The sequence below is a fragment of the Oryx dammah genome, unplaced genomic scaffold (genome assembly GCF_014754425.2).
Source record: "Oryx dammah isolate SB20612 unplaced genomic scaffold, SCBI_Odam_1.1 HiC_scaffold_3, whole genome shotgun sequence".
Taxonomy (NCBI): Eukaryota; Metazoa; Chordata; class Mammalia; order Artiodactyla; family Bovidae; genus Oryx; species Oryx dammah.
The window spans coordinates 112,673,540-112,695,949 of record NW_024070187.1 but is presented as its reverse complement, the minus strand read 5'-3'; the positions used below and the strand labels follow the sequence as shown (position 1 = coordinate 112,695,949).

At 56.9% G+C, this 22,410-nt stretch overlaps 1 protein-coding gene across 1 annotated transcript in view; it reads right to left on the bottom strand.

The window, feature by feature from the left end:
• Positions 1–22,410, bottom strand: part of SORCS2 (sortilin related VPS10 domain containing receptor 2) — a gene marked incomplete at its 5' end in the record, with an annotated part of 492,994 nt that overhangs the window by 3,560 nt on the left and 467,024 nt on the right. Inside the window, 9 exons of the mRNA XM_040237340.1 lie at positions 606–751; positions 3,513–3,615; positions 4,324–4,423; positions 8,596–8,721; positions 9,713–9,825; positions 11,380–11,503; positions 12,603–12,736; positions 13,560–13,746; positions 20,904–21,075. Of these exons, the coding sequence (XP_040093274.1) occupies positions 606–751; positions 3,513–3,615; positions 4,324–4,423; positions 8,596–8,721; positions 9,713–9,825; positions 11,380–11,503; positions 12,603–12,736; positions 13,560–13,746; positions 20,904–21,075 (1,205 nt within the window). The remainder of the gene's footprint in view (positions 1–605; positions 752–3,512; positions 3,616–4,323; positions 4,424–8,595; positions 8,722–9,712; positions 9,826–11,379; positions 11,504–12,602; positions 12,737–13,559; positions 13,747–20,903; positions 21,076–22,410) is intronic.

Here is a 22,410-nt window from a genome sequence, read left to right as displayed (position 1 = left end):
GCGCAGAGGCCACAGGCAGGCGCTGGGTGGACAGTGCAGCGGGCTGAGCCGGCTGCTGCATTATCACCGGCAGAAGCTTCGAGGTGGTGGAGCTCAGCCCATGAATGCCGGCTCACGAGAGGCCCCAGGAGAGAACCGGAGGTCAACACAGACCCCCACCCCCAGAGGAGGCCACTAAGTGGGCAGCTGCTCTGTCCTCCCGCTGGCCACGGGGCGGGGGAAGGCAATGGGGTCACGAAACAGAGACGCTGTGCAAACTGTAAAGGGCTGTGCACAGGTAGTTATGTCCATGTGCGAGGCCCAGGGCATCGTCATCCCAGTGACGGGAGGGATGCCGGGAGCGTGGAGGGGGTGACTGCGAGGAGAGGACCCCGGGACCTCCCAGAACACAACAGCTTCGCCATGGAAGCCAGCGCTCCTGTCTGCCCCACCCCTCAGGGGACTGTGGGGACGGGCGTCCGGGGTCCAGGTCTACTGGCAGCCCCGGGGGACTCCTGCCATCACCTGTCAGAAGGAGAGGACCCAGGGTAGGGCCCGCCCGGCCCCAGGCCTGGCGGTGGTGGCGCAGGGGCTACGGCGGAGCGGGTGTTGGGGGCGGGCGTTACCTAGAGTCTGTGGGTGGAGCTCATCCTCTGTGAACTCCTCCCCCTGGATGGCGCTCTGCACACCCTGGCTGTGGCTCACGGGGCTCGTCATTTCTTGCTCCTTCTCGTTGTGCATCTGGGCATACACGGTCCTGCCGGGGCGTTTCCTGCAAGGCGGGGGGCGGTGGGGGGCGGGGAGATCAGGGCTCTGCCTGGGACGCCTGTCCCTGGAGGCCCCCAGCCCACCCTTCTGTGCAGTGCTCTCCTCGCTCCTGGGTCTGCCTCCTGCGCCACCTCTGCGCCACGCCACCTCCTCCAGGAAGCCCCCCTGCGCCACCTCTGGGCCAAGCCACCTCCTCCAGGAAGCCCTCCGTCCTGTGAGCTCCCACAGCTCTGGGTTTGCCTCTGCCCCAGCGAGGACCGTCCATCTGTCTCCCCTGAGGGGTGCTGCAGGGAGAGGGTGTTTATCTCTTTCAGGTCCCTGTCACCCATCACCTCCAGGTTCTGATCAGGTCGGCCGGTGTAGGTGTGTGTTTCCACAAGGCATGTGATGCTGACAGGCTCCAAGAGGTGTTTGCCGAGCCCTGCCCAGGCCCTGGGGCATCCTCTAGTGCCCGTCCTCTCCAGGGCAGAGGGAAAGGAGATGGAGGGCACAGCCCCCCTCTGCCTCAGCTGGGACTAGGCTCAGGGCCCTGGGCCTGGCTCCTTCGTGTGTGACGCCCACTTAGTTGGAGCAAAACTCCAAAGGGTGCATGGTTCCACTTTACAGATGAGGAAACTGAGGCTCAGTGGGAGGGTGGGCTTCCTCAGAGCCACCATAGGCAGTTCGCCAACAGCAGCAGTTCTCTGGAAATACTGAGATGGCAGGATGCACATTCAGGCCCCGGAGTGGGTTGGGTCATGATGGGCCCCAGGGGACAGCACTGAGCCTCTGAGACTTACGAGCTGCTTGTTATGCAGGCAGGCCCAGCCCGGGCTGACGGCTGCGCCAGCCAGGAAAGTCCAGCTCCCCACAAAGCTCAGAGCGTCCGGACAAATGGGGCATCTCTGCCCACCTATTCTGCTCTCTTCCCCAGGTGGACGCCAGTGCTCTAGGGGGGCGCGCTCACCCCAGAACTGTGCTCTGTCCACAGTTTCCATAGTAACCACCCTCCCATGATTAATTCAGAAATAAGCTCTCAGAGCGCTGGGTGAGCCCAGGGGTCACACCCTCGCCTCTCCTGGGGCCAGCTCCTGGGCTGGGCTCAAGGTCTTCCCTTCCCCACCTCCGCTCCTCTGGAGACAAGGTGCCTTTGGGACGGTTTACACTGGGCGCCGTAAGTCTGGAGCAACTCGTGGGAGCTGCACTCTGGGCCTCGGGGGGTCTGAAGACGGCAATTTACAGAGACCAGAACCCTGCCCCTTTCATGCCCGACCTGCCAGGCCTGCCTTCTGCTGCCCGGGCAACTCCCGCCACCCTGCAGCTCTCAGGAGCCTTCATTTGTGTGCAGTTACTTCTGGCTCTTTGCGACCTTATGGGCTGTAGCCCGCCAGGCTCCTTTGTCCATGGGATCTTCCAGGCAGGCGTACTGGAATGGGTCGCCCTGGGAGAAGCCCAGACTCGCACCGACTAAGGTCCAAGGTCCGAGGGGAAAGAGAAGGGGGTGGGGCCAAACCCCGAGTCCAGCCGGTGCCTCCAGCACAGCTCTGACCTGGGAGGCAGCGTCTCACCCGTCCTCTCTGCAGCCTCTCGGGACTCACCCACTAACAGCCTGCCTCAGCCAGGCCAGGGCCGGGCGGCTTTTACAAGGTCCCAACTAAACACATCACGGTAAGAATGGAGGCGTGCTCAGGACAATGTCTGCAGGCGACAGGGCCCTGCCTCTGCACCTGCCCACCTCTTCTTCCCTTTTTCCTGCCTCCCTCCTGATTAGTCCCCTTTTACAGATGAGAAAACTGAGGCCCAGGGAGGGGAAGAGACTGGCCGGAGCCGCAGGCTGGATGGCGAGCTGATCTGGGAGGCTGACCGTCTGGGCTGCCCCACAGGTCAGGAGGGTGGGTTGCCCAGCGTGAATGGTCCTGGAGGACAGAGACCCAGCAGAGTCCTGGGCTGCAGGAGGGACCCTTGGCCTCCAAGGAGCAGGAGCCGGAGGGTCAGGATGTCTCCAGACTGTTCCCAATGGTGACCCTGAGCGAGGAGACCCTGAGGCCACTGGGGCCGAACCAGCCAGATGAGGTGAAACGCGGGGGTCGGATCTCACAGCTGCATTTGCAGGGCATGAGTCTGGCGACACTCTCTGGCCTTTGTGTCCATCCCCGGGCCCCGTATCCGGGTAAGATCAGATTCTCCAGCCCCTCTGAGGGTGCCCATGAATAATCCTAGCACTGCGGGCTATTAAACCCATTTTTACAGATGAGGATCAAGGTCAGAGGGGAGGAGGCACCACAGCCCCTCTGATGACTGCACACTGAGCTTGCCACCCACCCAGCCTTATCCCGAGCCCCTGCCTGCTCCCACCCTTGACTTCTCCCGGAAAGAAACTGGAGCCCACCCCCCCAGTTGCCATGGAGTGCCTGGCACAGGGCAGCTCTGGCTCAAGCTCGTGGAGGGAAGGGTGGATGAGCGCTGTGGGGAGCATGGGTGGTGAAGGACATGGCCTGGGGTCAGATCCTCACTCCTCAGCTATGTTGCTCTGGGACAATCGCTTGACCTCTCTGAGCCTGGGTTTCCTCATCTGTAAAATGGGTGTGTGGATTGGGTGGAAGACGCTCCCTGGCTTGTGAGTGGCCGGCTGCCCTCAGGGACTGAGATGACTCAGGACCAGTGCGAGGGTCCAGATGAGGCCCCCTCCCTGTCCCGCGGCCCATCAAGGGCACAGTCCCAGCCCCCTGTGGCCCTCAGGCCCCGCCCACATGCCCCGTGAGCCCAGGGAGGCCAGGTGGCCTTGCCTTTTGAACTTGTACAGGATGAAGGCCCCGATTGCGAAGAGCCCGCTGACGAAGAGGATCGCCACCGCCCAGTAGCCGCCTCCGCCTCCCAGGCTTGGGGAATCTGTGGGCAAAATGGCCTGTGAGCGCTCAGAGTGGGCAGCATCTGCCCCCGGAACCTGGGACGCCACTGGGTAAATCCCGGCCCTGGTCTTTCCCCCCACCTAGAAAGAGGACACGGCTCTGTCCAGACCGATGCGGGCATGAACATGTGTCTTCACGGAGCAGAAAGCGGCCCTTCGGCTCCTGCCAAGATTCTTGCCCCAGAGCGGGGAGGACAGTCCGTGGTGGGCGGTGGGGCAGAGTGCATCTGAGACCCTGCGTGCACGCTCAGTTGCTTTAGTCACGTCCGACTCTGTGACCCCGTGGACTGCAGCCCGCCAGGCTCGTCTGTCCAAGGGATTCTCCAGGCAAGAGCACTGGAGCGGGGTGCCATGCCCTCCTCCAGGTGGCCTTCCTGACTCAGGGATCGAACCCAGGTCTCTTCTGTCTCCTGCACTGGCAGGCGGGTTCTTTACCACTGGCACCACCTGGGAAGCCCAATCTGAGGCCCTAAATGATGTAAATTAAAGCAAGAGCTCCGTGCGCGTCCACGGGGGAGGGCAGCAAGGCTGACCAGGATTTAACTGAAGACAACCACCCGGCCAGGAGGGTCATGTGGTGAGCAGAGGGGCCCCCTCTGCCCCCAGTGTACACAGTAGCCAGCATCGTCTGAGGGGCCTGGACGCCTGCCTGTCCCACCTTGCAGAGGCGAGCCCGGCCCGGGCCTCACCTGTGTCCACGTCCCTCACGGACACCACGACCCGGACCCCACCGCGCAGGAGGAAGCTGATCTTCTGTGCGTTCAGCACCTGCTGGATGGCCGTGAGTCTCTGAAAGCACAGAGCAGGGGAGTGAGGGGGGGTCTTCAGGGTCCCAGCAGGGGGAGTGGGAGAGCTGGGCGGACGTCCGCCCTGACCCTCCATGGTCAGGGGGCTGCGGGAGGGACCCTGCGCCTCTCCGGGCCTCAGTCACCCCATCTGTAAAATGGGAATGCTAGCCACCAACCAACTCTGACCAAGAACCTCTGATGGACACAGGGTGATCCAAGCGTGGCCCTGCCCTCAGGGAGCTCTGGTTTTAGTTGGGACCATGAAGTGTGGTAATCCAGGGATGTCTAGGAGGCCCCTGACCCCAGAAGTAATCAGGGAAGGCTTCTCGGAGGTGGAAGACCAAGAAGAGGACAAAGCAGGGTCAGGGCAGGTGACCCTGGCAGGCGAGTGACCCCACACCTGAGGCAAACTCCCAGGGGTGGTGTTGCAAGACTGTGGGGGTGGGGGGTGGGCAGTGGGCCTCTGGGGCACCCTATTGGTTTGGAAATTCACAAGCAGGGGATTTCTGGGGTTTGGAAGGGACTCAATCAGCCCACATGGGTGTCAAGTGTCACCCTTCTGCACAGGTGGGGGCAGAGGTGCTGGGGAAGGAGGCTCCCAGGGATGGTGGTCCTGTGGCATCGCTCCCGGGGCCTCTGGTCGGGGGACATTCCCTGGGGACTCTGGCCGAGCCTCGCTGAGCAGCGTTTTGGCTTCTGGGACTCGACTCTTGTTCACAGAATGAGGGTGCTGGGTTGGCCTGTCGCTTACACAGCTCCCCACCTGGAGGATCTGGGAAGCACCTGGTTCTGCCCCTTGAACTGAGAACAGAAAGGTGCCCGCACAGGAGTGGTTGCCAGGGGCTGGAAGGGGGTGACTGCTGGTGGGGGCGGGTTTCCTTTCGGAGGATGAAAGGTTCCTTTGGGAGGAGTTGGGAATAGTGGTCGCATGGCTGTGAATATACTACAAATCACTGAATGGTACACTTTACAAAAGTAAACGTTATCTCAAAGAAAAAAGAATCAGAACCTTAGCCAAGCTCTGGACTAGTCACGGGCACCAGTGCCCACGCAGATGGTCTGGAGAGAGTGACCAGCGCTGAGGCAGGGCTGCAGCACGGCCCGCAGCACCCCTGTGGGTGAGTGGTAGCGCCCATTTTACAGATGAGGGAAGCGGGGCTCAGTGAGACCCCTGCCAGGAAGCACAGCGTGGGCATGGTGCCCACCCCCACTCTGGCTGCAGAGCCGTGCTCGAGCCACACCTGGGTGGCCTCCGGGTAGACCCTTGACTGTGCTGGCCTGACCCACAGCCCATCCGGAAGGGCAGCCGCATCTGAACCTGGGGCTCCCAGCCACGCCCCAGGCTCTCAACACCTCTCTGTCCTCAGGTCATCATGAGGATTCATACGAGCATCTCGCGTGGCGCCCTGATCCCTGAGCTCTGCACACAGCAGGCTCTGCAGGATCGGCTGCTGGCGGTGGATGGGTGTGCGGCTAAGGCTTCTCCCTGACATTGGGCACGTGGTTTACTCTGAGCACTCAGGACAGTGAGAGAAGTTCAGTTCAGTCGCTCAGTCATGTCTGACTCTGTGACCCCACGGACTGCAGCACTCCAGGCCTCCCTGTCCATCACCAACTCCCAGAGTTTACTCAAACTCATGTCCATTGAGATGGTGATGCCATCCAACCATCTCATCCTCTGCCGTCCCCTTCTCCTCCTGCCCTCAGGCTTTCCCAGCATTGGGGTCTTTTCCAATGAGTCAGCTCTAACCATCAGGTGGCCAAAGTACTGGAGTTTCAGCTTCACCATCAATCCTTCCAATGAATATTCAGGACTGGTTTCCTTTAGGATGGACTGGTTGGATCTCCTTGCAGTCCAAGGGACTCTCAAGAATCTTCTCCAACATCACAGTTCAAAAGCATCAATTCTTTGGTGCTCAGCTTTCTTTATAGTCCAAATCTCACATCCATACATGACTACTGGAAAAACCTAGCCTTGCTTAGATGGAACTTTGTTGTCTAAAGAATGTCTCTGCTTTTTAATATGTTGTCTAGGTTGGTCATAACTTTCCTTCCAAGGAGTAAGCATCTTAATTTCATGATTGCAGTCACCATCTGCAGTGATTTTGGAGCCCCCCAAAATAAAGTCTCTCACTGTTTCCACTGTTTTCCCATCTATGTGCCGTGAAGTGATGGGACTGGATGCCATGATCTTAGTTTTCTGAATGTTGAACTTTAAGCCAACTTTTTCACTCTCCTCGTTCACTTTCATCAAGAGGCTCTTTAGTTCTTCTTCACTTTCTGCCATAAGGGTGGTGTCATCTGCATATCTGAGGTTATTGATATTTCTCGTAGCAATCTTGATTCCAGCTTGTGCTTCCTCCAGCCCAGCGTTTCTCATGATGTACTCTGTATATAAGTTAAATAAGCAGGGTGACAATGTAGAGCCTTGATGTACTCCTTTCCCTATTCGGAATCAATCTGTTGTTCCATGTCCAGTTCTAAATGTTGCTTCCTGACCTGCATACAGGTTTCTCAAGAGGGAATGGGGACAGTACCCCACGGTTTACACTGAGCACTCAGCACAATGGGGGGAGTACCCCCACCTCCTTTCCTTCCAACCCTCAGTCTAAAGTGCCCCCAGTGGGTGCAGCCTCTGAGCCCAGTGCTGGCAGCCAGGACCCCTGCAGTCTTCCCCAACCTTCACCCAGCCTCTACTGTCAGATCCTCATCTGAGAAATGGGTCCATGACTCTCAACCGGCTGCTTACCAACATCTGGAGACACCTATCATCAGGGCTCAGGCGTGGCTGGGAGCCCCAGGTTCAGACGCAGCTGCTCTTCGGGAAGGGCTGTGGGTCAGGCTGGCACAGTCAAGGGTCCACCTGGAGGCCACCCGGGGGTGGCTGGAGCACGACTCTGCAGCCAGAGTGGGGGTGGGGCACTGTGCCTGTGCTGTGCTTCATGGCAGGGGTCTCACTGAGCCCCGCTTCCCTCGTCTGTAAAATGGGCGCTACCACCCACCCACAGGGGTGCTGCGGGCCGTGCTGCAGCCCTGCCTCAGCGCTGGTCACTCTCTCCAGACCATCTGCATGGGCACCAGTGCCCGCGACTAGTCCAGAGCTTGGCTGCGGTTCTGATTCTTCTTTTTTTCCTGAGATATTTACTTTTGTAAAGTGTACCATTCAGTGGTTTTTAGTATATTCACAGCCATGCGACCACTACTACCGTTTAACTCCTCCCAAAGGAACCTTTCTATCCTCCCAAAGCAAACCCTGCCCCCACCAGCAGTCACCCCCCTGCCCCCCAGCCTCTGTGTTGTCTCTGTGGATTTGCCGATCTGGACATTTCATATAAATGGAATCGCACAATCAGTGGCTTTTTGTGACCATCTTCTTTCACTTTGCATCGTGCTTGGGTTCACCCGAGTTGCAGCCTGGATCAGAATGTCACTCCTGTTCATGGCTGAGTAATGTTCTGCTGTGCGTCTGGACTGGCTTCTCGCCTGGTCTTCTGGGCCGCCTCCTCCTCACCCAGTCGTGTGCGGGTGGGCATGTGGGTTGCTTCCCCTTTGGGTTCACGGACACTCGTGCATGAGTGTGTGTGTAGACACGCAATTTTACTTCTCTTTGGTACATCCCTGGAGGGGTGGAGCTGCCGTGTTATATGGTAACTCCGTGTTTGAAGCTCTGCCAGACAGTTTCTACAGTGGCTGCACCATTTTCCGTTCCATCTCAGCAGTGAACAGGGGCCAAGTTTCTCCACGTCTTCATCCACGCTCGTCACTGCCTGCTTATTGTGGAATTACAGCTGCCCTGGAAGGCATGAAGGGCTTCCCTTTCACCTTTCAGTCCCAATCCTAGTTGGGTGTCCTGAAACCAGGTCCTGGAGTTCTCTGGGTGGTGCTCACCCCTCGCAGTGAGGCTGGGGTGGGGCGACCAGGTCCAGCCAAAGAAATGGGAGTGAAATTGGCGCGTGCCCCTTGGGGGCTGGTCCGGCCTGGTGCCCTGGTCCCCCAACTCCTCCACCATCGTGACCCAGGGGTAGCCACAGGGGGAGGAGGGACAGTGATCGGTGAGAGATAAGCCTTTATGTGATGAAGAGTGACTGAGGTCCCCGTGTTTGTCGGATATCACCATCAGACCCTACACTGTGCAGGGCAGGGGGCACCCAGCTCAGTGGCTGCGGGAGGTACCTTGTCACTGGTGAGGCTCCTCTTCCTCGTAGGCCTGGGAGGGGGCAGGAGCACGTGCAGGTCGGCCAAGGTGGGCAGTCCCGGCTTTACCACCGTCACCATCAGCTCCTCAGGGATGCTGGTCTCCTGCGGGGACACAGAGAGCCATTCTGATGTGCCAGCGTGCCTCCTCTGTCCCAGCTGTGCTCTAGGGCCCCCGAGATCACACCCCCTCCCCGCGTGACCTGTCCAAGTCTTGGCCGTTCTTGACCCCTGCCCGGCATGGGGGTGGCCCCAGCATCCTTTGGCGTCATCGTCCACCTCCCACATCCCTGCCCTCCTGGGCCCTCAGCCTTTCGCCTCCCACCCCCACCACGGCCTCTGCTTGCCCAGGGCTGCCCCCCTTCAGCTCAATTCTCCCACTGCCTGTGGGTGAGCAGGCCCCTCCCTCGCTTACTGTCCTCCCAGGTGTCAGGACTTCCGACCACGCAGCTCCCTCAATCCACAAAGCTCTGCTTCCTGGAAGTCCCACTCCACGCACATCCACCTGGCAAACTTCTATTCACCCTTCAGTGCCCAAGACAGTACTACCCGAATTCTTAATGGGCCAAAGGGAGGCAAGGCCGTGGTGAGCGTCAGCCTGGGACAACCGTGGATGACTCTAGGGAGCTGGGCTTTCTCCCATTGGGGTGTCAGGGGCCTCAAGTGCCCCATGCCCACCCTGCCTTTGTCTTCTGTGAGCTCCCTGACGGTAGACATCGCAGAGACTTGTCTCTGTCTCCCGTATCCAGCAGTGAGTAAATGAGAATCACTTTAAAGAGATTCTGGACCATTGGAGGAGGGCAACTGTGTCTCCTGCAAACAGCTGGTGCTTACTAGATGTGCATGGAGCATGCAGCCCTGCCCCTCCTCCACAAGAGGATGCTCTGACCCTGTGTCCCCCAGGGCCAGGTGAAAGGATCCTAAGTGGCTTCCAAGCACCATTGTCGGCGGACCCAAAGGACAGATAATTAGGACGCAGGGCAGCCTGCCCGTCCCCCCTGCCCCCTTCCCTGAGGACTCTGGCCCCTGCCCCCCACTTCCCCGGGGTACCCACAATGCATAAGGCTGGCGGCTCTGCCACGGGTGGGCCGGGTACCTTGGAGAGGAGCCGGGACACCACGAGGCCAACGTCTTCCCTCCACTCGGGGGTGTTGGGGTTGTGAGCATCCAGGTCCTTGGAAAACTGCAGAGGCACGACCTGAAATTGATCTGAAAAAAGGCGGAGTCGAGAGAGTGTCACCACCCTGCTCCCTTCACAGCCGGTGGCCACACACCCTGGCTGGTCCAGGGCTGGCCCTGGGGGTGGATCCTGCCGCCCACCTTCAGAAAAAAGCTTCCTCCCCGTCTGTGTGCCAGCAGCTGTCCCCGGCAGGGCCCACTGCACTGCTGCCATTTAATAATAATAATAATAACAACAACGGTGACAACGATGAGGACGGTGGTGCTGACCTGGGAGGGAGAGCCAAGCCTGCTCTGTGGCTTCCCCATCAACCCTCAAGGACAGACAAGCTTGGCCTTCTGTCTCCCAGGGATCCACTGAGTTTGACCGGGCTGTCAATAAGAGTCCCTGGAGAGCAGAGTCCACCTGCCCCCGACCGCCTTCTCTTTCTCTCAAATTCCCCAGGGCCCCCAACTCAAGACACCTCTTCTAAACCAAAAAGCAGCAGGTGGTGAAAGAAAGACCCAGCCCTGGGAGCCTCAGAGTGAACTGTCCTCTCTCCACTTAGCTCCCCAGCCTTGGTTTCCTCATTTGTAAAGAGGGAGGGGGCTCTGCAAGGGTGAGCAGTCAAGGGGACAAGTCCCTCGTGAATGTGCAGTGCGGGTGGAGGTGAGTGTTGCAAGGCTCCGGGCTCGGGGTGCGGGAGTGAACAATGGCCAAGGGCTGTCCCCTGAATACTTAACTGATGGCTGCTGTCCATGGCAGATGCTGTCTTAGAGCAAAATGAGGTTTTTATTGGGATGATAAAGAGGAGAACGTGGCTCTGGGTGGTGGGACGCCTCCATACTGAGGACTAATTTTTGGTTGCAACTGTCTCCTGGGGGCGAGGCTCAGAGCCCCCAAGCAGGGAATAATAGATAAATGGGACACAGATTCAGAGCAGGACTCCCAATAAAGTCAATATCTCATGTCCTTTGAGATATAATCGCATGACAGTCCTCAGATGTCAGGATGCTGAGGACAGGGGCCCGTGGCGGGGGCGAGGGAGGGAGTGGACTGTCCTCCCCACTGGTCTTTCTTTCACCACCTGCTGCTTGTCTTGAGTTGGGAGCCCTGGGGAATTTGAGAGAAAGAGAAGGTGGTGGGAGGCAGGTGGACTCTGCTCTCCAGGGACTCTTCTTCGGCAGGGGGACAGCCGGGTCAAACTCAGTGGATCCCTGGGAGACGGAAGGGCAAGCCTGTCTGTGCTCCAGGGTTGATGGGGAAGCCACAGAGCAGGCTGGGCTCTCCCTCCCAGTGCCCGGTCCCAGCTCTGTGCCCCCGGCGCGTGACCTCACCAAGCCCCTCAGCTGCATCCTCCCTCGTGTCGTGTGGGGCCCGTGAGTGCCCGGTGCCCAGGGGTCGTGGGCGTTTATTTTACAGATGGGGAAACCGAGGCCGGGGAGCCCAGAGGTGTCGGAGCCGTGCTGGGCCATCCCTCCGTCCAGCCGGGGCCGCCCCGGGGTGACTGGCGCCTCGGTGGGTACCCCCCTGCCTGGCCTGACCCTGAGCTCCCGGGAAGGAGAAGCTGCGCTGCCTGCCGCGGTCGGGGAGAGGGCACTCACCCAGCACGCGGACCACCCTGGAGTCCTGCAGCACGGAGGTCCCGCAGGCAGCCTGCACCGTCACCCGCACGTCCCCCGGGTCCCCAAACCGCGTCGTCACAGAGTTCTCCAGGGACAGGCGGGGCTGTGGGCACAAGCGGGCTCAGGACCGGGCCGGAGAGCTGGCCCCACAGGAGCCTGCTGAGAGCGCCCGGGGGGCATGGGAAGATACCCCCAGAGAGACTCCTGGACCTGAGAGCTCCCCAGCACAGACACGCGTCTCCCAGGGCCCCCTGCCTTCCAGAGGCACCAAGACCCCCTGTGTGGATGGTGTCGAAGGCCCAGTGTGGCTGCTAGGCTGGGCGTCCCTGTCACCTTCCTGCCCCAGCCCAAGCTCAGCTGGGCTGTCGCACCTTCATGCTCGGACCCCAGGTCCCGGCTCAGCACCCACCCCATGGGATGGGGCACCCACGTCGATTGTGGGTCCACACTATGACGTCGGGCCTTGCAGATGGGGAGACAGAGGCTCTGGGAGGCATAACAACTCTCCAAAGGCTCAGCTGGAGGTGGCTGACTTGCTGCTCGAACCTGGAGCCCAAGCACCTTCCTCACCCATCCCTGTGCCCTGGAACCACAGTCCTGAGCCCTGAGCCTCTCCCAGGCTGGGCCCTTGGCCGCTGTCTCAGGGGGCTACAAGGCTGCCATTTGCTGAATGAGCGAAGGATCCCCTTTGGGTCTCAGGGTCCCTTCCCCCCGGCTAAGGGGCAGCCTTGTCCACAAAGGTCCTCAGGACCTCCCACCAGGCATCTGTCTTCGGTTCCCCATGGCTCTCAGGACACAACCCACAACCCTGGGTGATGCTTCTGAGGTCGGGCTCAGCCCAGGGACCCCCCTCCTCCATGAAGCCCTACCTGATCACCTCCACGCTCAAACTAGAAATGATCTGTCCCCTTCCTGTGACACTCATCACTCCCCAACTCGGGTCACCTACTCTGTTCACAGGTCTTCCCCAGGAAAAAGCATGGTCTGGTTTGATCCGATTGACCACATTTTCCACCACACTCAGACACAGCCGGACCCTAAGCAGCTGCTCAGGGTGGAGGGAGGGCTGGTATGCGCCCGCCTTACCTCCATGGTGCCACATGCTCTGTCCTGCCCAGTATGGAGGGTGGGATCTGCCCCAGGCTCCACCCCAGATGGGGCCTGTTGGGAGGAGGGGCCTCCAGGGGCCCGGGCCTGCGTACCTGCAGGCTGTGGCCGATCCACCAGTAGAAGACGGTGAGGTTGGGGTTCAGGGGCAGCAGCACAGCCGTGAGGTTCACCTCCTGGTTGACGCCGATGACAGGAACCACTTCCAGGTAGAGGGCCTGCAGGGGGGCTGCAGGGGCCACACAAAGGTCAGGGGTCAGAAGGCATCAGGGCATTGGCCATGTCACAGTTTGCTGTTGGTCACTGTCTCCATCAACCTCATCACCACCACCAACACCTCTACCACCATCATCACTACCTCCACCAGCATCAGCCCCACTAGAAACACTACCACTTTCATCACCACCATCACCATCACCACCACCATCACCACCATCATCGCCACCACCATCACCATCACCATCACCATCACCACCATCACCATCACCATCATCACCACCATCACCACCATCATCGCCACCATCATCACCACCATCACCACCATCACCATCACCATCATCACCATCACCACCATCATCACCATCACCACCATCATCACCACCACCATCACCACCATCATCACAACCATCACCACCATCACCATCACAACCATCACCACCATCACCATCACCACCACCATCACCATCACCACCATCACCACCACCACCACCACCATCACCACCACCACCACCACCATCACCATCACCACCACCATCACCACCACCACCATCACCACCACCACCACCACCATCATCACAACCATCATCACCACCATCACCATCACCATCACCACCATCACCACCATCACCATCACCATCACAGTCAACACCATGACCATCAGTACCATCATCGCCACCATCGTCACCACCAACCCCGCTGTTGCACAGAGCACCGTGGGTGTGGCCTCCAGCCCCGCCTGCCGGCCTCCCTGCCCCTGGGCCCTCCGTGCTTCCCCAAGGACAGCTCTCTGCCACAGGGAGTCGCCCTGGGCCTGGCAGGGGCGATGGGCTCACCGGTGACCTGGACAAACAGCACTGCCTCGTCGTGCCCCGCCACGTTCTCCGCCCTGACGGACACGCGGTAGATGCCAGGGCTCTCGTAGCGGTGCCGGATGGGCTCCCCGGTCAGCGTGAGGTTCACGTACATGGCCTTGAAGCCATCCCCCAGGTCCACCTGGTACTTGGTGGTCAGGACATCACCCTGTAAGGCACACCAGGGGGCCACTTAGGACCTGGCCGCAGAGCTGGGAGCCAGCGATGGGCCATTCACTGGCTCGCTCACTCACTCATTCATTCATTCCCCCACTCCTTTCTTTCCTCAACGCGAGCTCCCTGGGGACTCCAGGGAACCAAGTCTGTTCTATCCTTGCCCCGCCTGCCCCCAGCCTGGAGGGCAGGGCTGAGACCAATAGGAGAGGATGGAAGCAGTAGCCAGGGTCAGGTTTGCATTTCAGAAAGATGACCCAACCGCTGAGGCGGAGAGGAATCAGCTCAGATGAGATCAGGGAGGCCTGAGCCAGGGACCGGGAGGGCAGGGATAGGCCCCCCCACCTGCTGCACAGTTTAAGGAACAGGGAGATGTGCGTGCATTGAAAACTCTTAGTCTCCTAGGAAATTGCAAAACAAAACAAAACGAGACGTTATTTTCCCCTCTGATGCTGCGATTCCCGCATGTTCTTTTGTCTTCTCACTCTACGTGCTGCCAGGAGTGATGCTCGGGTGCACAGGCTCTATGCAGGGAGGGGGTCCCACGTCTGTCACCCCTCCCTGGCATCTCCTCGCCCACACGAGCCGTCTAATCGTCCGTCTAATCCCCACCGCGAACATCGCCCTTCCAATAACAGTGCTTTCCTCATGGAGTCTTGGGAAAGGAAATTGAGGAAGCAAACAGGAACTTTTCCAACTCCGTGGCAAGAATGAGTTCTTCAGTCACTCCAGGTCCTCTGTCCCCGTCACCTCCCTATCATATCTTCCTGGCACCCCTCTGCCCGCTGCGGGAGCACCCAAGAAACCATGTCCTAGAGGTCAGGAATGAAACACGACCATCATTAACTGTTCAGCGAGCCTCTTGGTTTACACCTGCCAAACCCTAGAACTTGACAGAGTACCTTTATGTAAATTATGTTTACAAATACGGTGTAAAAGGTTGGATCATCCCTCCCCCATCCACACCCACTCGGAACCTCAGAACATGACCTTATTTGGAAATAGGGTCTTTGCGGATGTAATTAGTTAACTCGAGGTCACATTGAATTAGAACAGGATCTAAGTTCAATGGCTGGGTCTTTATCAGAAAGAGGAGCAGCTCTGAGACACAGAAAGGGAGCCAGGTGAAGACAGAGGCTGGAGGGGGTGCAGCCCTCGCCCAGGGCTGCCTGGAACCCCCAGAAGCTGAGAGACACGGGAGGACTCTCCTTCCAGAGGGAGCCCAGCCCTGCTGACACTTTGATTTTGGACTTCCAGCCTCCAGAGCTCTTGAGAGGAGAAATCTCTGATATTTCAAGCCACCCAGTTTGCGGCCACTGTCGTGATGGCCTTGGGGACCTTATACAAGTATGTTCTATGCTCCCCATTTTATAGGTTGAAGGACTGAGGCTCTGTGAGTCCAGAACCTGCAGGCTGGCTTGCGGTCAGGGCTCTCTCTGTTTAAAGGCAGCCTCGTAGATGGGGGTGGTCTCAAGGTCAACTTGCCCCGGGAGGGAGGGGTCTCCATGCAGCTTCCTGGGGGAAGAAGGGGCTTCTGGCTGAGTCTGGACGTGTGGCTTTGATGGGCAGGAGCCACACCACCTGGGGATACTGTGTCCTGCCTGTGAGCAGCTAAGAGGGTGTGTTTTAAGTCCTGAAACACTCCCCTTGGTTAAAACACTTCATCACAGCGACTTCCTTGGCGGTCCAGTGGTTAAGACTCTGCACTTCCACCACAGGGGCCACAGGCTCGATCCCTGTTTGGGGAACTAAGATCCCGTGTGCCATGTGGTATGGGCAAAAATAAATAAATAAAATAAAAAATCCTACCTTGTCAGCCCGAGCATCTCAACGAGAGAGTAGCCCCTGCTTGCCTCAACTAAAGGAGAGCCCTCACAGCAACGAAGACCCAGCACAGCCAAAATAAATAAGTAAAATTATATTAAAAAAATAATAAAAACCTTGTCATAATCAGGAAGGTAATAGTGGCAATGTAAGAAAATAGAAAAAGGCAGGAAGTAGCTAGAAAGGAAAAATGGTAACGTCACCACAACACCCACCACCCACAGCGTAGGTTTCCATGCAGATCTGTGTGTCTGTGTGTGTGTTTATTCCTGAGTGCTTCAAGAACACTCGGAAGTCTCGTGCTGAGCCAACTGCCAATTCACATGTAACTGTCAAGGATATAACACAGAGAGACCCACGTTGGCAGTCTCCATGCGAACATCTTGCAGAACACGTTATCACGGCTTGGAATCCACAGTGATTCAGCCACGATTCAGTCATCCCTGGGGTCCCTAGGGCTACCCTTTCACACCCAGACGTGCCTCTCTGTCACATCCCCGACTCCATGGGATTAGAACCTCTAACCTGTTCTCCATTTCTATAATTTCGTTACTTGGGGAATAGTCTCTAAATAGAATTTCTGGGATTAGCTTTCTCATTCAGTATAATTCTTTGCAGATTCACACAAGCTGTGGTGTAGAGCCTGTTCCTTCTTACTTCAGAGTACCGCCCGTGGGATGGACATACCACCTCACCTTGCGTTTATCCACTCGCCCGTCGAGGACATCTGGCTGTCTCCCGTTTCTGGCTCTTGTGAATAAAGCTGCTGTGAACCTTGATTGCACAGGTTTTCCGGTGAGCCTCTTTGTTTCCCTGGGATAAAGGCCGGGGAGCGTAACTGCTGAGTCCTGTGGTTGTTGCATGCTTAGTTTTTAAGGAAATGACCAACTTTTCCAGAGTGGCTGTACCATTTCACGTCCGCGTCAGCCGTGTGGGAGGGACCCAGTTTCTCTGCATCCTCACCAGCGTTTGGTGGGACCACTGTCTTTCATGCTAGTCATTCCTGTAGGCGCGAGGGGCCCCCTTTTCACTGCATTTCCTGGTGGCTCATGATGCTGACCGTGGTTCCCTGTGCGTGTTTGCCATTCTCTGCAGTGACACGTTTCTCTGTGTCTTCAGCTTGCTTGTCCTCCTACGGTTGGGTTCTGAGTAACCGCTATATATTCCGGGTACTAGTCCTTGTTGGATACGGTTTGTAATTATTTTCTCTGTGGCCGTCTTTTCACCTTCTCAGGCTCTGTCACAGATGACACGTGTCGCATTCTGATGAAGTCCAATTTATCACACTTCCTTCATGGATGGTGCTTATGGTGTCAATGCTAAGAACTCTGTCTAGCCCTGGAGCACAGGTATTTTCCCCTGTGTTTTTTCTACAAGCTTCACAGGTTTCCATTTAAGGCTGTGATCCACTTTGAGCCAACTCTGCATCAGGCATGAGGTTCGTTTTCACCATTTCCTCGTTCGTTGACGCCCGTCCTTCCTTCGCTGAAATGCTTTTGCGCCTGGGCCGTCTGTGTGGGTCTGTTTACGGGTTCCCCTTCAGATCTTATGTTCAGTTCTGAGATCTTCACAGAACTTGGATTCCCCTAAATCCAGGGCTGTTTCCACACCTGGACTGGATGTGTGTATCTGTGGTTGTGTATGAATGTGAGTGCATAGTCACGTGTGAAAATGTGTAAGTGTCCGTGTCTGTGTGTGTGTGTGTGTGTGTGTGTGTGTGTGAGAGAGAGAGAGAGAGAGAGAGAGAGAACAGGGGTGTACACCAGTGCGTGTACCCACTCCAACCTTGCACCCACTCCTTCCCAAGGCTTCGACGCGGCAGCCAGTGGCCTCTTTCGGACAGTGGAGGGCAAAGGATTCTCTTCCAAGAGCATCTTTCTGCTGCTCCCTCGCCTCCGCCCCTGCAGGCGAGGGTCCCAGCATGCTGTCCTGCCCTGGCTCCGGATGGAGCGTCCCAGCAGTGGCGAGCCGCTGGGATTCCGGGCTCTAGAGGGCAGCAGGTGGCCCTGTTTCCTGCAAGTCAGTCCTGGAGCTCCGGGTGGCAGCTGGGTCCCCTCCGAGGTCCGGGTGGCCCGAAGCTGGGCAGGGAGCTGCACCCTCCTCTGCAGTGAACAAGCCTCCCCACCGCCCCCCCCACACCACCCCAGGGTGGCCCAAGGCTGGGCAGGGGGCTGCACCCTCCTCTGCAGTGAACGAGCCTCCCCCCCGCCCCTGCACACACAGACGCTGCCCCAGGGTGGCCCGAGGCTGGAGTGTGACTCTCAGAACCAGGCTCAGTCATCACGGGGCCAGCAGGCTGATGCACCCTCTGCTCAGGTCTGGGGGCTGCAAACCAGGAGATGTCCACGAGGAGCCCCCAGGCCTGGACCCAACACCAGCTCTGCTCTGTGCGGCCCCACGTGGGTGGCTGCCCCTGTCCGAGCCTCGGCCTCCCCAGCTACAAAGCCGGCTGGTGGGAGTACAGCCCGTGGGCGGGGGAGGACAGAGCGGAACGCGGGCGCCCGCGCATTCAGTTCTTCACACGGGACCAGAACCCCCTCTTTCCAGCATCAGAGACCACGTCAGCGTTCCCCGGTCCCACCTGGGCAGGCATGGAAGGACGTCTTCTGCACGGAGCCCTGCTCGGTTCACCCAGCACGTCTGTCAACTGAAGCCCCAGTGCTCAAGCGCCGTGAGCCGGGGGCCTGGGGCCCCGGGCAGGAAGAGGGGCCTCTGCACCCCGTTTGTGCTTTCCTGTCTGCTTGTGAGTGATTTTAGTTTCTATTTTTGGATTTTCTACAACGAGCATTTGTTACATCTATAATCAGAAAAATAAGCACCTGCATATGAGTTTAAATAGACTAGAAGGGAATAAATTAATAGAGGGTCACCTTGAGAGAATAAGATTTGGGTGACATTTATATCCTTATGTTTTTGATGTATTTCCCCAGTGTTCTACAATGAGTATATACTGTTCTTAAAATCAGGGAAAAAAAGTAACACTTATACTAAAAAAAGAAAGAATACTAGGAGACAGGGAGGAAATTTATACGTTTATATGTGTGTGTGTGTGTGTGTGTGTGTGTGAGTTGCTAAGTCATGTCCAACTCTTTGCAATCCAAGGACTGTAGCCCACTAGGCTCCTCTGTCCATGGCATTCTCCAGGCAAGAATACTGCTGTGGGTTGTCATTCCTTTCTCCAGGGGATCTTCCTGTCCCAGGGATCGAACCCAGGTCTGCCATACTGTAAGCAGATTCTTTACCATCTGAGCCATCTGGGAAGCCCCATATATATGTGTGTGTGTGTATATATACACATATATGAAATATTTCTATATCTGTCCATCTGTATTTGTACCTATGTCATCCATTAACTATCAATGATTTTTTTCATCAATCTATATCTATTTATCATTTATATCTATCTATCTATGCATCACTATGAACAAAGCTAGTGGAGGTGATGGAATTCCAACTGAGCTATTTCACATCCTAAAAGATGATGCTGTGAAAGTGCTGCACTCAATATGCCAGCAAGTTTGGGAAACTCAGCAGTGGCCACAGGACTGGAAAGGGTCAGTTTTCATTCCAATCCCAAACAAAGGCAATGCCAAAGAATGCTCAAACTACTGCACAGTTGCACTCATCTCACACGCTAGCAAAGCAATGCTCAAAATTCTCCAAGCCAGGCTTCAACAGTACGATAATGGAGAACTTCCAGATGTTCAAGCTGGATTTAGAAAAGGCAGAGGAACCAGAGATCAAATTGCCAACAACCGCTGGATCATATAAAAAGCAAGAGAATTCCAGAAAAACATCTACTTCTGTTCATTGACTATGCTCAAGCCTTGATTGTGTGGATCACAACAAACTACAGAAAATTCTTAAAGAGATGGGAATACCAGACCACCTGACCTGTCTCCTGAGAAATCTGTAAAAGGGACAAGAAGCAACCGATAGAACTGGACATGGAACAACAGACTGGTTCCAATTTGGGAAAGGAGTACGTCAAGGCTGTATATCGTCCCCCTGCTTATTTAACTCATATGCAGAGTATGTCATGAGAAATGCTGGGCTGGATGAAGCACAGGCTGGAATCAAGATTCCTGGGAGAAATCTCGATAAACTCAGATATGCAGATGACACCACCCTTAGGGCAGAAAGTGAAGAGGAACTAAACAGCCTCTTAATGAAAGTGAAAGAGGAGAGTGAAAAAGCTGGCTTAAAACTCAGTACTCAACAAATGAGGATCATAGCATCCGGTCCCATCACTTCATGGCAAATAGATGGGGAAACAATGGAAACAGTGACAGACTTTATTTTGGGGGGCTCCAAAATCACTGCAGATGGTGACTTCAGCCATGAAATTAAACGATGCTTGATTCTTGGAAGGGAAGCCACGATCAACCTAGACAGCGTATTAAAAAGCAGAGATATTACTTTGCCAACAAAGGTTTGTCTAGTCAAAGCTATGGTTTTTCCAATAGTCATGTATGGATGTGAGAGCTGGACCATAAAGAAAGCTGAAGAATGATGCTTTTCAACTGTGGTGTTGGGGAGGATTCTTGAGAGTCCCTTGGATTGCAAGAAGATCCAACCAGTCCACCTTAAAGGAAATTAGTCCTGAATATTCATTGGAAGGACTGATGCTGACGCTGAAGCTCCAATACTTTGGCCACCTGATGCAAAGAACTGACTCACTGGAAAAGACCCTGATGCTGGGAAAGATTGACCGCAGGAGGAGAAAGGGATGACAGAGGATGAGATGGTTGGATGGCATCACTGACTCCATGGACATGGGTTTGGGTGGACTCCGGGAGTTGGTGATGGACAGGGAAGCCTGGCATGCTGCAGACCATGGGGACACAAAGAATTGGACATGACTAAGCAACTGAACTGAACTGATTTATCTGCCTATCACCTATCACAGAATTTGTATTGGCTATGAGATTATAAAGTAATAATTTTTTTTAAAACCTGCTTGTTTTTCTTAAGATTCCAAATTAGCTAGATCAGTATAATGAGAGGTTTAAAACATTCTATTGCCGCCCACGGGAATGACCGAATCTGACATCACCATGCGGTCAACACCTAGGCAGACGTGTTTGAAGCCGCCTCTCCCTGGGCCTGAGCTGGCGGCTGGCTGCTCCGTTGCCCCTGCCCTCCACTCCCTCCCGAGTTTTCCATTTCATTGCTTCAATGCTGGTCTGGACCTGGGCAGGGGTCTCCAGCGCACTGTTACCTTCCGCAGTTTGGAAACGCCGGTCCAGATGACTCCGCACTCCAGGACTTCGAGGGGGAGAGGACACCGCCCACCGCCCCGTCTGCCCGGCCAAAGCGGCCCCGTACCTGCTCCTGCCGCACCACGAACAGGACGTCCTCCCCGGGCCGCACGGCCACCGCCTCGCCGCGGATGCTGATCTGCAGGCCCCGCGGCGGCAGGAGCGGGCACTGCAGCCGCACCGGGCTCTGCCGCGGGTCCACGCCGCCCTCGCACACGTTGGACACCAGCTTCCGGTACCTGCAGCCAGAAGGCGGGTCAGCATCCGTCCGGATGGGCTGGGGCCTGCCGCCCGGCCGGACAGCTTCGGTCCCGTGCGGGGGCTCTTGGCTTGTGACCCCCACGCTTCAACCCCTCCCTCTTCTAGACTCGTCTGTTTGCTCTTTCTACCCCATTTTGGAGCTGGGGAAACTGAGGCTCAGAGAAGGGAATGAGCTCTAATGGTACGACTGCGGCCCTCACTGGTCCGAGCGTGTTCTCACGATGCTGAGAGGCGTTGTTGCTGGGGGACGACTGGAGAGGTCAGAATGGATACTGCGACTTTGCTGGGAAACGTGGTCCCGGGAAGCCAGAGTGCCCAGGAGGGGCTGGGACTTCCCGATGACACGCCACGTGGCTGTGGGCAAGCACAGTCCCACGGGAGGCCTCCTCCTCTTACACTGAGGGACTGGGGACAGACGACACCCGATTCACCAGCTCTTTCGTGCAACGCGAATTGACTGAGCATCTGCTGTGCGCCAGGTATGAGGGCTGAGGTCATCCCTCGCAGCCCCTGCCCTTGCGGAGAGGGCTGTCCAGTGGGAAGGCAGCCCTCACCAAACCACCCCCCACATCAAAGCAACATCACGGCTGTGACGGTATGGGGAGGGGCTGCACCTGGGGATGCTCTCCCCAAGAGGGGCTTTCAGCTGAGAGCAGAAGGTGAGCAGGAGAGTGAAGAGGGTCCTGGGCGGTGGAAACGGTGTGTGCAAAGGCCCTGTGGTGGGGGGAGGCAGGTGTGAGAGGAGGGTGGGGAGGGGCTGGCTGGCAGAGCCCAATGCACTCTAGTAAACTTTTAGGGCCTCCCTAGTAGCTCAGTGGTAAAGAATCCACCTGCAATGCAGGAGACGCGGGTTCAATCCCTGGATCAGGAAGGTCCCCTGGAGGAGGAAATGGCAACCCACGCCAGTGTTCTTGCCTGGAGAGTCCCGTGGACAGAGGAGCCTGGCAGGCTACAGTCCATGGTGTTACAAAAAGTCAGACACGACTCAGCGACTGAACAATAACAACAAACTCTTAGGAGACGTTAGGAAAACCCTGCTAGGGTGGCTGGACTGTCATCAATGCAAAGATGCATGTGGTTAGTTGGGAAGAAAATACCCTCCCTAAGAGCTACCCTCCCACAGCCCCTTGGCATCCAGAGTGTGCAGATGCTGTGAAATGAAACCCTTTGCCCTTGATATGGGTCCTGACTCTGACATTTCAGGCAAGAGTCCCTGCTGGCCAAGCCCTGGAGCAGCTGCTGTGGCTTCCTGATGGAAGGAGGGATGGATGATAGATGGATGATGGGTGAATTGTTGGAGGGATGGGAGGATG